The following is a 15,445-nucleotide window of genomic DNA, read 5'->3' on the forward strand; positions in this document are numbered from 1 at the left end:
AGCCGGGACGCTTTGCCACCCCTTTTTACATAAAAATAATAAAAAAAACTGAAACAATTATGAATAAATTGAAATTTACTCTACGAGTATAATTAAATATTCAATAAACAAGTTATTTAACGATTTCCGAATAATGATGTCCATGTTTAATCGCCAATATAGCTAGAGCAAACGGATTGTGATTGTGACTTGGGGTTTTTGGGAAACCTTTGACAAGTCTTCTCATCGTTTTACACTGGCCTGTATTTTCCACTAACTTTTTCCTTCCCTTCTAAAACATGTTATTTAAATTGAAAACTTGTCAGGTGATTCAATAAATTTTTTTAGCGGTTTTTCAAAATTAAAGGTTAACCAACTTTAGAGAGTGTGATTCTCAAGTGTTTGAGGCAAGTTTGATTTCGATTTGAAGGTGTTTTTGAACCCCTTCCAAGTCTTAAACTTCTAAATTCCTATTCCTTTGTGTCTTTGGACAATTCTTAATGCGAATTAAATTTGTTCAATTCGTTTGTATACCGAAAATGATTTTAAATCACTCTGTTCTCATTTAGAGTGTATACAAACAATTTAGAACATTTTTAAAATAATAAATTAATTTACAATCACGTAAAAAATATTGTCCAGAGTCTAGGTTAATTAATTATTTGATTGTTAATTTGTAATAATACAATATACCTGGGATGCCGTGTGAATTTTTCATCTGCTCCATTCGAGCAAATAATACTTTGTTTCTTTAGCAATAATAATAAAAAAAAATCAAAAAGAACCTTGGCAGTGAATTAATGGTATTGCATTTTAGAAATATAATTTCTCTACTTTTAGTGTTGGAAATTCCACAGCGATAACGGTTTAGTTTGTGCATTTGTTTGTATCTTCCGCTATTATTGAAAATAGATAAAATCCAATTGTATTGTGTGGAGTTTGCAAAAAATGATTGAATTATTGATAAAGAGAAGGGAAGCACATAATTCGATAAAATGCGTGAAAATTTCAATGCCTCTAGCGTGTTTTGTTGGCTGAACTGCTGAAAGTGTATTTATTTTCAATTGTGTTAATCTCTCTGCAGGTGAATGCTCTCAATGACAGTCATGCTCAGCTGATGGTGCACTGGCTGGGTGAGGGTACGGATGTAATGATTTGCCTGGCGCGTGAGCCACCCCTTGGACCAATGGAGGATGCAAAAATGGCTGAAACACCCTCACCATCGGCTGTATTCATATCTTATGACTACGGTGATACTTTTCAGGACAAAACGGATATGTTTAAAGTGTCGGTGAACGGAAGTGAAGAAAATTCAACGTTGGATCAATTTATCACACATCCAAAATTCAATACGGTGATTATACTTTTTTTTTTATTTTTCTTTATTTGTTTTACAGTAGTAGTTATCTTTCTTTTCACTAACTCATTATATATAATGTACATATTTTAATTGAGTTATGAACCAGTTTCTATGTAGGTGTTTTGTTCCACTTTAGCGAATTCTCTTTCGCGGCATTTTTATTTAAATTCATTTAAATCAAAAGTAATAATGTTATATTGAAGTCTATGGAAGAAAACACCGACACAGATCAATGACCCTTATTCACACAATATTGTTGAGATTATGGAGGATGAGTGTGTCTACAATATTTTGCTGTTTCAACGGACAGTGATATTGTATTATATAGAATAATTGTAACAATCTTCTGGATAACTATACAATTTCAGAGATTTAAATGACTTGATTATAGGGGGATATGTGCAATAGAGGAAACTTTTAAAATACATATCTTATTTTTTTTCATTTAACATCAAGTTTATTTTCATAAACAAACACTTAATATCAATCCAAATGTTTCATTACACAATTACCAGTGTCAAATGTTAATTATGCAGATTTGAAATATCTACTTATTGCACTTTTGCTTTGTCTATAAATGTCCGCTGTGCGAAATTAGAGAAAGAGAAAGAACAGAGGGAAAATGTGAAGAAAGGAAGTGTACAAAAAGAAACACTTTCAAAATTGACTTTTAATTAGTTTTTTAACTAAAAAAAACCATAAGGCGAATTAGCCCTTTATCGTTATTTTTTTACTGGACTTCGGTTAATTTTAGGTAATGAATTTTTTGGTTTGCAAATGTAATCAAAAAATTTCCTCTAAATTATCTCTAAACAAACAACTTTGAAAGAGCATTTTTGTGGACATACAGAATTTTTCACTTTAAATAATAATAAAACTTTTGAAAAAAAAATCTAGATAGTCATTGAAAAAAGGATTTGAATGGACGACATATCGAATGGTCCAAAATTTCTAAAAGCCAAAATCCCGAATAGTCAAAAATTCCGAAAAGACAAAATCGCGTAAAGTCAAAATTCCGAATGGGTAAAATCGTGAGTGGATCAACATATTGAAAACCATGCAAAGACCCAAATGGGCCAAAATTTCGAAAAGCCAGAATTCCGAATAGACCATTATTCCGTAAAGTTCGAAACTCGAATGGGCCAAAAGCCCGAATTGCGACGCTCAGATCAGAAGTGGACTATTTAAATAGGGAAATGCATACAAAGGAGATTACTTCTGCTCTTACCGTCTCAATTGTCAAAATCCCGAAAAGGTCGAAATTTCGAATGAACCAAATTCCGAATTTCCCAAGAAACCAACAGTCCGTGAAGATAAATTTACGTTGGAATTTTAAGGCCCAAATAGACTCAGGCTCATTCTTGACAATATATAGCCTGTAAAATTTGGCAGTAAAGAATTATGTAAAAGAAATTTATGCAAAGTGTCTCTAATCGATAATCCTAAACCTTCGGTGTGTGACAGTTTCGATGATATATATTAATACATATATAAAATATATGTACAATATATAAAAGATGATATATATTGTACGATAAATATCTTTAATTTTAAAAAGCCAATTTTCTTTTAGGCTTTATAAGTAAAATGTTTTAGTTTGAGTATTTTAGTTTTAGTTTGAGTATAAGTAAAATGTTTAAAATGGTTTAGTTTGGCTTATTTTCACATGATTATCAAAAAATTTGAAAAATTCCGAAAGTTTTTCACCGAAAATCGTTTGCTTCATATCAAGGCGACCACCTGTAAAAATGTATAAGATTACATAAATCGCAATTTACTGCATGAAATTTATCTATTCTTAATGTTTTTACCTACTTAATTTGGTGATAATAAGTGTATGAAGCTCCTCTAGAGGAGCATATTTATAAATCAAAAATTAGATTAGTCAGTAAAATGTCAAGTTCTATGTATAGGAATACTTATTAATTTGAGTCAGCTTATTTATAAATTAGCAAGCTAGTTTCTGTGCATAGGTTTTCTGATTTATTAACGATTAAGTGAATCATCTGGTTTTTGCGCATACCACCCTATATTCATTGTAATTAAAATGACGAATAGTGGTTATTGCACTCTACGTTAAGACTTGCTAATAGTCTTTTAATTTGCATTGTGTGAGTCATTCAAAAGCGAATAAAATTCGTGAAAATAAATTTACATTTAAAATTTTTCACTAATCTTGGAATTGGACGCACTTGGTTCACACGCAAATATAAAATCGAGAGAACCGATCCATCTATGTGTGATCAATGAAACGAAGTCTTACACGTAATACACTTACTAAACATTTGCAGAAAATATAGGGGAAGGTTTTCAGGTTTCGCACATATTCTGACTTATAAACTTCATATTTTGCCATATTCCTTTAATGAATCTAACCTATTTTTTCAGGAATTGTGTGATTTAAGACTAGCTAATAAGTATATTGCCATAAATAGATCAGCTCGTTAAAGAAAAGAAATATGGGAAAAATATGAAGTTTTTGAAGCCAGAGTGTGCGCGAAGCCTGAAACCCTACCCTTACTATTAAATTCAATTTAATTAAATTCAATTCTAGAGGGTCAGTCTGTACAAAGATTATTACATATGTGACTCTCTGGGCCATAAAAAAATTAATTTTATCCAAGAAATTGGATTTCACAAAGAAATTTAAAACTAAAGTCACGAAAACACAACAACAAAAACTGCTCCGACAGATTGACCGGATGGTTTTGTAGCTACGCAAAGCTCACTTTAACATACTAGGCCCTTAACTTATTTGTGAATTATTTTTATTCAGTGAAAGACCGACAAGTTCTAAAGAAACAAAAAATGGTTTATTCACTTTGGTTTATTCGCTAGCCACAATAATGGTTTATTCGTTAACCACGCATTTTTATTTATTTATTTATTTATTATTATTTATTATTAGAAAAAAGTTTTGAGTTGCGATATCTGTCGGTATTGTAACAGGATATTGTTGACAGATGAGTATCCTCCAAAAGTCTTAACTTCACTCAATTTCACAAATTAATAGTAAATATCTAAAGTTGCCCTAGGGTAAATTATGCTAATTCAAAACCTGCTCCAAATGGAAATTTTTAGCTACTCCAAATGGAAACGTCAATTTTTCCCATGATAAATACATCACTAAATTAATTATTTATAGTTTTCTATATACCACAGTTTTATTATTTAGATTATTTTGCTCCAAATAAAGCGAAAATCCATTCATATTCATAAATTTTAATTTTTTAATTTCTCAGAAAAATTAAAAGTGTACTTTTCACCATCGAATTTTTCGATGTTTTCCAATGAAAAACACAATAAGGTGACTGTTTATTCGTTTTTCTCTCAATATTTATTTCATATTTCTGGCTGAATTTAGTTAAATTAAGTGTTAATCTTTATTGTTAACGGTACGTGAACTTTTCAAATGAAATAATTACCAATTTTGTGCACAAAAAGTGTTTTTCTGGAGTGTCTGCAAAGTTATTCTGTCTTGCAAAGTTATTATTAAAAATGTACCAATTTGTTCCTGACAGTGGGAACAAAACAGTCGAGTGCAACAAATTCTATTCCAACTTTCAGGAACAAATTTTGTATAAAACGAAATCAACTCTAATTTGTAGACATTCCACCGTATCAAAACGGTTTCAAAAGAAAATTCTAACAAAATTGTAACTATATTTCGTAACAAAACTGTGAAGAAAACCTTTTGGAAGAAACAAATATTTTCTCTAGGTACAAATTAATTCCAAAAAAAAAATTGTTCCAAGGAAAACTTGTTCCAATATTTTGGTCAGTGTCCAAAAGTTTTTACCGTGTAAGAATTCTAAGATTCATGAGTTACTCACATGAGAAATTCACGGCTCGAAGATCACCTTTAGCAAGGGTTTTGTGAAGCTTTTGTAAAAACTATACCGTGCTTCCTTAGGTGCTGTAAGAGTTTTACATGACACTTTACACGAAAAACTCTTAACTTTCTTTTTTTTATTTTTGTTGATGGGAAATGAGAAAAGTCTGCGAATAAGAACAAATCCTGTACTCAAGAGCAACTCAACAAGGCTTTTTGGAAGCTTTTCGTCGCGGTTTCATTTACATTTTCACTTTGTTTGTCTCCAATTAGAAAATTTTCCTTGTTTCCATTTGGATTAATTTGTTTCCAATAGCAGCGCTTTGCACTCGGGTATTTTTCTTGTATTTAAGAGGTTTTCAAATTATGTTTAAAAAATTTTCACTCAACACTAGCATTATAGAAGGGTCAAAGAGCAAATTTATGCATTTTTCTTTAGAAAAAAAAAGTTGAATTTAATGTGTTCAATCTTCTGTCAAAGTTAAAGCGCCTGGAAATGGTTCTGAATTAGAACATTTACCCTAATAAAATATAAATAAATACATAAATAAATACATAAATAAATAAATAGAATAACAAAATGCAAAACACACTTATAAAGGCCAAATATGCACAAAGTTCAAAAACACTAAAACCAAAGGCGATGTTAACAAAGCCTTAAAATTTTTAATAATAATAATAATTTTTTTCAGATCGTCTTCACTGATCCAAGGCACAAGACAATTTTTACAAGTTTGGATCATGGAAAGACAGTGCAAAGGAGCACATTGGATTTTTCACCTTCGGACATTTCTTTCTATGAGCTCGATCGTAAGACATTTTTGGCACTCGATAAGGAAGACCCCGAACGTAAACTCTACTATACGAATGATTTTGGTCAGAGTTTTACACTTTTGCAGAGTTTTGTGAAATCTTTTGTGTGGTCATCGGGTGAGGGAATGCCTGTGCATTTGTACGTTGAACGCAAAGAGGCCAATAATGCGTCATCGGTGATTTTTATGAATGCATCGGAATTGATAAAGGATCGGAGTAAAATTAATTTTAATTTGTTGATTGAGAATGTGCAGGATTTTCATGTTAAGAAGGATTTTATGTTTGCCACGAGAAAAGTGATGAATGACACTCAGTTATTGATATCGTACAAACGAGGGCGATTTGTGAAGGCTGAATTTCAGTCAAATCTCCCAATTCGTGGTCTTCATATTGCTGATGTCGAAGGCAAGAGGATTTTTGTGTCTGTTGTACACAGTGAAATTGTATGTCATCTGTATGTGTCGGAGGTGGATGAGAAGGTGACACATGTGTTCTTTGTGCCGAGTTTGGAGAATGTTTTTACATTTGTGCCAGAATTGACATGGAGATCAAGTTGGCTCATTCAGACATCTGATGAGGCATTTACGGATTTGTACAAAGTTGAGGGTTTACGGGGTATTTATATTGCTAGTCGGGTATCGAGACAACCATCTTGGGGTTTGAAAGTTGTGGGTATTGTGGGCCCAGAGCATCTTGTGTCGGTCATAACATTTGATCATGGTGCTTCATGGCGTCCAATTACAGCACCAACAGTTGATGATGAGGGGCAATTTATCAATTGCACCAAAGATTGCAGTCTCCATTTGTCACAGAAATTCAGTCAACTGTATCCAGTTACACGATCACCAACGATTATGAGTTCAAAATCAGCTCCGGGTGTTATAATGGCTTCGGGAACCATTGGGAAGAGTCTCAAAGGGCATCCGGGAGTTTTTATATCCCGTGATGCTGGGGTTACATGGAAGCAAATTTTGAAGAATTATCATTTTTTCAACTTTGGCGATCATGGTGGAATTCTCGTGGCTGTGAAGTATTTCAAGTCAAAGGGGGAGACATTGGAAATTTTATATTCGACAGATGAGGGTGATAAATGGCTATCTACTCCATTTCACAGTCGTGAATTGAAAGTTTATGGATTGATGACTGAACCACATACAAATACGACAATTTTCACACTGTTCGGATCAGAACCGGATGAACATAGATGGTTGATTATTAAGATTGATCTGAAGAATGCATTCAGTAGCAATTGTACGCAGGATGATTATAAATTCTGGGCACCAGGATCTCTCACAGGAGACACTCTAATGCCGTGTATTTTGGGCTTACAAGAGACGTACCAGAGACGAATTCCACATGCCAATTGTCACAATGGTATTGACTATCAGAGACCAACGAGAACTGTCGTTTGCCCTTGCAATGGATGGGATTTTGAGTGTGATTTTGGCTTTTCAAGGGTTAACTACAATTCACCGTGTATCCGGAATAAAACTCTAACTAGCTATGACCCGTATAAAATCCCGCCAACTTGCAAACCCGGACAATTTTACAATCGTACAAAGGGTTATAGAAAAATTGATGGAGATGTCTGTATCGATGGATATTCATCACAGTATCTGCCACAGGAAATTGCCTGTCCCATGGAGGAGACACCGAGTTTCTTGATTGTAGCCCAACGTGATCATATTTCACGAATTGATCTGTCAACGGGCAAGAAGGAACAACTTCCAGTGACAGAATTGAGAAATGTCATTGCCATTGATTTTGATCTGAAAAATAACTGTGTTTTCTGGGCAGATATTCTAACAGATACAATTGGCAGACAATGTCTCAATGGCAATCAATCTCGAGAGATTCTTGTAGAGACGGATTTGGCATCTGTTGAAGGTATGTCATATGATTGGGTGTCTCAGTTGCTTTTCTTTGTGGATGGCACAAGGACAAAGATTGAGGCTGTAAAAACATCTCATGATGCTCATGCTAGGATGCGCAAAACTATCATTGGTTCAGCTCATCTGTCAAAACCACGTGGAATTGTTGTACATCCCATTGAGGGCTATATCTTCTGGACAGATTGGAGTTCATCAAAACCCTCACTGTCTCGATCAAATCTCGATGGTACAGATATTCGGATGCTCTTCACAAAGCCCCAAGTTGTCTGGCCAAATGGCGTGACAATTGACTATATAGCCGAAAGGGTGTACTGGGTGGATGCCAGTAAGGACTATATAGCCAGTTGTGATCTCCATGGACGGGGTTTTCAAAAAATTCTCGAACAAGATCCCCGAGTAGCTCATCCCTTCGCCGTGGCAGTGTACAAAGATCTCATGTACTGGGATGATTGGAAGATGGATTCAGTATTTTCAGCTGATAAGGATAAAGGCATAATAATTCACTCAATTGCCGAAGAAATGACTACACTGATGGATCTCAAAGTCTATGCTCATGCCATTCAAGAGGGCACAAATGCCTGCAGTGAGAATAAATGTTCACACATGTGCGTTGGTGCCCCAAAGAAAGGTTTCACCTGCCTATGTCCCGATGGCATGGAGAAATCTCCAACGGGAGAATGTCTATGTCCGGGCAGTCTCAAACCATATGCCAATAAGACTTGTCCCCAATTGGCTAATACCTGTGCTCCAGGATACTTCACGTGCAGCAATCGATTGTGCGTACCCATGCTGTATCGCTGTGACGATGAAAATGACTGTGGTGATAATTCCGATGAGATGGGATGCCTCCTGAAGACCCTTCCATGTCCACCACATATGTTCACCTGCAAATCTGACAATATCTGCATCCCTCAGTACTTTGCATGTGATCACGAGAAGGATTGCAATGATGGAAGTGATGAGCTCAATTGTAGCTTCCATGAGTGCGATGCCAATGAGTTCAGGTGCAGAAATGGACGGTGTATCATTGAGAAGTGGGTTTGTGACGGTGAAGATGACTGCAGAGATAAGTCCGATGAAGCCAATTGCACAGCCAAGAATGACACAATTAGTATTCAGTGCAAATCCGATGAGTTCAAGTAAGTCTAACCTTGTTTATTTGCAAAATTTAAGGGGAAAGGCTCATAATTTTGTCCAGTTTCTTATATTGGACACTTTGAGGATAAAATTGGACACTAAAAATAAATTGATTAAAATGATGGATTTTTAATCCAGTGTTTGATGAATAATGAATTCTAAAGTGCGTACCATTACCATAAGGTCACTTTACAGAACTCAAAATTTTTTTCTGTATTCGTTTTATTTAAATTTTTTCTGCAAAATACTTTGAATTGAATTAATTGACAATAGATTATTGTAATTTTTTGACACTGCAACGGCTCTCCCATATTTCCATTGAAGAAATGCTGATTTTTATGGTTTTCCAGTGTATCAAAACCATAAGGTCACTTGTCAATTATCACATTTTCTTCTATATATTTTTTTTATTTTATTTTTTCCACAAAATATTTTGATTGGATCCTATTTATGATAAAATTTTTTGACAGTGAAACATCTTTCTTAAATTTGAATTGAGAAAATATCAATTTTTTAATACGTTTTTGATCGTAAAACTACGATAATGTCAATAAATTCTTTTGTAATGTTATTATTCGAGATATTTTTTATGGCAATCTGCAAATCTTTAAAATTAGTGATTCCAACGTTTTTCTGAAGTATTTCAAGAATGCAATTATAGGCATACTATCGATTAAATTTTCGATGAACTTATCTTCAGACTTGTTCCAAACATCCAAAATTGCAGATTTTAACTCCAAAACGTAAGTGTATTGGCGAATATCGGCGCAAATATGGCAATCAAGAATCCCCCAAATATTTTCAATTGGATTGAAGTCAGGAGTTTAAGAGCTCAGGGTATGAATTCTGAGTGAGATGCTGTGAGAATATCATTTGACAGTTTCTGTGAAAGCTTCACGAATGTTTCACAGAAAGCGATTCTAAGTGTCCGTGAATTTCTCGCGTGAAGAACTCAATAGCCAATATTTTTCACCGAGAAAGGTTTCGGTGAAAAGACTTTTCACGGACGATTTTTGCTATTTTATGTCAAAAATCTAACAGGAATGCTTCTTGGAATTATTTTTAGGGCCTTTTAGGTCATTTCACGTTAATACATTTTCACAAATAAGCCAGAAAATAGTTAAAAACCTGTTTGAAAAGTCTTGAAAATTTTCGGTGTCACTTGTGTGACTAGCATAACATTCTGTTAGGAAGTACTGTTGGCGATTTTGATATGTTAACCAGTAGTTTTCTTCACTAAAATAGCATATTTTGTCATCACTTCATCTCATCTCATTTTGTTTACAGAATTGTGGAAAAAAGATTTTCCTAAACACAAAAAACACTGTGAAATATGGCGTTTCAAAGAAACATTCAAAAAAAGATTCAGAGTTGTGAAACCCTGCTTAAAAGTACGTAGAGGTGGAACAAAATGGCCCGCAAACAATCTAAAAAAGGTTGAGATCCTCTGGAGAGCTTTGGTTTTGGCATTCTAGCAAAAGCTCTCCATGAATGCTGTCAGTCACTTTTCACTCACAATTTGAGAATCGCAATTCTAGCAGCTGTGAAAAATCTGCCGTGATATCTTCATTTTGATTTTCTCACTGGTGAGAATATCACCAAATCTTAGAATTCACCCCCAGGTGGTCACACAAAGATTTTAATATTCTAAGCTCGGATCCAAAATAAAGATTTGTACATTTGACCTGAAGTGAGATTTGCTTTGTCAATTAAATTTTTCGTGTGAAAAATGGGAAATTTTTTAAGAGATTCACCAGTGAGATAATACTCCTTATTTTGGACAGGTGTTTTTCTCACGAAATTTCGTGAAGTTTTTGCTTTTGTGATGACTAGATTGTATAAATTCCTGGAGAAACAAAGGAGCACCATCTCTACGAAAGAAATGTAGCGAGAAATGCCTTGAAAGGCCCCGGAAAGGCCAGGGAATGAGCGAATCCGCACTTACTTGGAGTACCGAAGTCAACTCACTTTAATGAATGATATGGAAAGTTTCCGAGCTTCTTGTGACATTCTACGTTTCCCTTACATGAACAGGAAGAGGACTTAATAAGATTGGTTCATGAAGTGAAGAACAATGGGCATCCTATTGAGGCGGATTAGCTGTCCAAATTTACAGCCAAGTTGTCCAAATTAATAACCAAGTTGTCCAAAATAAGAGTCAAATTCACCTCTACATATCTATTCATTTTTAAACGTATTAAAACTAATTTTAGTAAGAACAAAGACAATAAACAGCTTGTCAAGTTTCTAAACAACCCTTCTGAAAAGAGAGTAACAAAAAAAGTCAATTAGTATTGAAAATATCGCACTTCAAACTTGGAACATCGATGCTTATAAGCAGACTGTCCAAAATTATGAGCCTTTACCCTATGTTTTTTCCATGTTGATTACAAATCCTGGGGTGACATGATATTGGGAGCAACAGCTAGCCAATTTCACGATTTTTTTTAAATCAAAAATGCCTTAGATCAGGAATCCGTCGGGCACGTACAAAAAAATGTTCTTCTACTTTCTACTATTTAGATCTTGACATCTTTTAGTTTGTAATCATCCACAAGAATAGGATTTTTATAAATCGTAAACAGTGAAAAAATATTTCCAGGAGGGGAATTCTGTAATGAAATGATAATTGACAAATTTAAAAATTTTCATGTGATAAATTCGGAAAAATTAGTTGAAAATCAGATTTATAATCAGTTACTAGTCTCATAGTGCTCCTTGGAACGGCCATTTGATGCTCACTGGACTTTACTGTTGTCCTGTTCTCGAATTTACTACGAAAATGTGTCATATTGACCGCTTAGAATAAGAGACGAATAACTCGCAGTAGGCAAATTTTACAGGATAGCGATTTAAAGCTGAGATTTTACATGCAGAGTATTGGATTTTTGCAATTTAAAATCTCTATAACTTTGAAAATAATTATCTTTAAAGTATAATATTCACAGGGACGGTAGAGGGTATAAAGAAGTATCGAAAAAGTAAATAAAACAATTTTTGTAAAAAATTGACTTGTTCGACTTATATTCTGACAAGTCGATATGACATTCTCATACCGTTACAGAATTCCGTTACAGAGCATACATATTTTCCTATGAGTTCCCAGATTCCCATAGGATAAGAAAGAGTTAAAAGATTTATTTTCCTAAACATTTTCCAACATTTCCCATCAACCATGGGGCAAAAAGTAACAAGCTGAAATATTGGTATCTTCCAGGATAGGGGAAAGTGTCCATGCTTCATACAATCCCAAGCTTCGTATTGACTTTTTTTTTGTTTCTCAATAAATTTGACTCATCGCACCCACATTTTAAAAACTAGGAGAAAATGTTAAGTTTTTAAAATATATTTCCTAATGTACCTGATTTTTATATGCATATGGCAATTTGCCGCTGCATCAATAAATAATAATAATAATAAAATATATTTCGGAGTCAAATTTATTCAGAAGCATAGGAAAAATTTAATTATTACGAAGCTTGAGATCGTACAAAGCATGTGGACTTTCCCCTAAAAGAGATAGAGATTTTACATTTTTACAACAAACAGGACTTCGTGAATCTCTAGAAATGTTCTTTTGAGAGATCATGAAAAAATTGTTTTGTCACTTTTTGCCCTATAGGTTCCCACTATGATATAGTTCTAGCTCATTTCTAGATATTTAGTTAAAAGTAGTAGCCAAGCAAAGAAGAAGCCAAACCATATTTCGCAAAGTGTTAAATTTAAGAGCTTGATGTTATGAGATTAGGGTGTTTCAAGAAGGAAAAAAATTTTTGGCACTATAATTCTCAGGATGCTTTACATGATAAGACAAGAAAATTTTTCTTCGACGACCATATGATCAGAGGCTGTTTAGAGGTGGCTGAACGACCCTCTCTGTAGAGTAAAGTCAGAAAACTGTTCTACAGAGAGGGTCATTCAGCCATCTCTAATCAGCGTTTGATCATAATGGTCGTCAAGGAAAAAAATTTCTTATCTCGTCATGTAGAGCATCTTGAGAATTATGCTAAAAAATTGTTTTCCTTATTGAAACACCCTAAGCAGATGTGTCTGGTTTGAAAAACGCGTCGATCAAACGTCGATCCGCGCCCAGTGCTGCTGGCCACAAAGAAACTGTAAAGGGAATACGAAAGATTGTAGTACGTTGAGCCTAGAGAGGATTTGGAGAGAGAAATCCTGTCTTGACGTAGACTCTTATAAGTCAACGCCAACGGTACCGATCGCTTCATTTACGATATCGGTATAGTTCCACTAGTAGTGAGTGCTCGAGAAAAAAATATTTTGTAAAAATGTTCGTAAATGTTTGTGAATTCCTATGGGGGACTTACGAAATTCTCGTGAATCGCATAACCCACAAACATGTTCGTAAAATTTTGTACTTTTTTCACAAACATTGTTCGTAACATGATCACTTGATGAACATTTTTTGTACTTTTACAAAGATTTGTTCGTAAATGTTCGTAAAAACACAAAAAATGTTCGTAAAATTTTATCGTTTGTTCGTAAAATGCTCGACAGAAAACAAACATTTACGAACAAATGACATAATTTTACGAACATTTTTTGTGTGTTTACGAACATTAACGAACAAATGTTTGTAAAAGTACAAAAAATGTTCGTCAAATGACCATGTTACAAACAATGTTTGTGAAAAAAGTACAAAATTTTACGAACTTGTTTGTGGGTTATACGATTCACGAGCATTTCGTAACTCCCCCATAGGAATTCACAAACATTTACGAACATTTTTACAAAATACTTTTTTCTGTGTAAGAATCGAATTTTCAAGCATTCCGAGTTGAAAGCTTAAAATATTCAATATTGACCCTATATTTGCAATCAGTCTGAATTCTGTGACACTGAGAATGTCGCCTGCCATAAGATGATAATGGCTTATCATTGACATTACAGATGCAACTCAACAGGAACATGCGTTCCTTTGCAATGGCGATGTGACAATGATCATGACTGTCCAGATTCTAGCGATGAAGCCAATTGCACCAATAATTCTTGCGATTCGTGGATGTTTAATTGTGGAGATGGTCATTGTATCTACAAGACGTGGACATGCGATGGTGATCAGGATTGTACAAATGGGGCTGATGAACTGAATTGTCCCAATATTACGGCAATTCCACCAAGAAAGCCGGGAATAAATGTTTTGCCGGCGGATGTTTGTCACGATTGGATGTTCAAGTGCAGCAATCAGAAGTGCATACCGTACTGGTGGAAGTGCGATGGTGTCAATGATTGTGGTGATTCATCCGATGAACTTGGATGTAGTCCTGTGAATCATACGACGTCAACAGCGAAACCCATGCCACCGCCAATGGTGGATAAGTGTAAACCTAATCAGTTCCGATGTGATTCTGGATTGTGTATCCTCAAGCGTTATGTGTGCGATGGTATGGCGGACTGTGATAAGGGTGAAGATGAGGAACACTGTGCCCATGATGCTAAAAAAGTGTGTGGAGCTGGTAAATTCCGGTGCTACAGTGACGGATTGTGTTTGCCGCTGGAGAAACGCTGTGACAAATTTGTCAATTGTATCGATGGAAGTGACGAAGAGGATTGCGAAAAGCATCCCAATCGTCCTGAAATTCCTGTCTCGTGCAAATTGGGCTACTTCACGTGTGACAATCACTGTATGCCCCTTGGAAAGATTTGTGATGGCAAGCAGGATTGCTATGATGGATCCGATGAGAAGAATTGCAATTCATCGTCGCGAGTGTATCAAGTGATTCATATTGGTGTTGATGAGAGGACTATCAATGCGACAAATTTGCTCATGTTCTGGTGGATTCCCGTTCCACAGAATATTGTATTTGAATTTTTACCATCGGTTTCCCTTGTGGGAAGTGACACGTGGACAAATCATACAGAATGGTTATCGAATACGGAACACAAAGTGACCAATCTAAAGCCATATACAACGTACAATCTCACTGTTTATGTCCGTGTCAAGGGTTCACAGAGAATTTCACCGCCCTACCTCTACATTACCACTACGACAGCTGAAGGAGTTCCCACAGAACCCCTCAATGTCACAGCAATCCAGATGAATGGCTCCCGGGTACAGGTGAGTGTATTTTCCTTCTGGTAGGGTAAGTTTGCCAAATTTCGGCATAGTTGCATGCAAGCGCCAAAGTCTCAAGTTTGAAATGTAATATCTTTAATAGAAATTGATTTTTTTCATTCCCTCTACTTAACCCTTTAAGGACGAGAAGCTTTCCGCTGAGCGAAATTCAATGAAATCAAATTTCCCTCGATATTTTAACCTAAATAAGAGATTTACGGTTAAAAAGAAATTTTCCCATCCCTAGGAGTCCTGGAAAACTATGGGTCATATATGACCCAATCGTCCATAAAGGTAAAAAAGCTCAAAATTTTCCAGACGACTAGTTTACTCGTTTGCTCTGTTATTTTTGAAGA

The 15,445-nt window shown here is 34.9% G+C and overlaps 1 protein-coding gene across 1 annotated transcript in view; it reads left to right on the forward strand.

The window, feature by feature from the left end:
• The window catches only part of LOC129810436 (sortilin-related receptor-like), a 48,430-nt gene that overhangs the window by 14,723 nt on the left and 18,262 nt on the right, over positions 1-15,445 (forward strand). The window contains exons 2-4 of the mRNA XM_055860920.1: positions 1,064-1,333; positions 5,864-9,015; positions 13,925-15,092. Coding sequence (XP_055716895.1) covers positions 1,064-1,333; positions 5,864-9,015; positions 13,925-15,092 — 4,590 coding nt within the window. The remainder of the gene's footprint in view (positions 1-1,063; positions 1,334-5,863; positions 9,016-13,924; positions 15,093-15,445) is intronic.

Source organism: Phlebotomus papatasi, chromosome 1 (assembly GCF_024763615.1).
Source record: "Phlebotomus papatasi isolate M1 chromosome 1, Ppap_2.1, whole genome shotgun sequence".
Lineage (NCBI taxonomy): Eukaryota > Metazoa > Arthropoda > Insecta > Diptera > Psychodidae > Phlebotomus > Phlebotomus papatasi.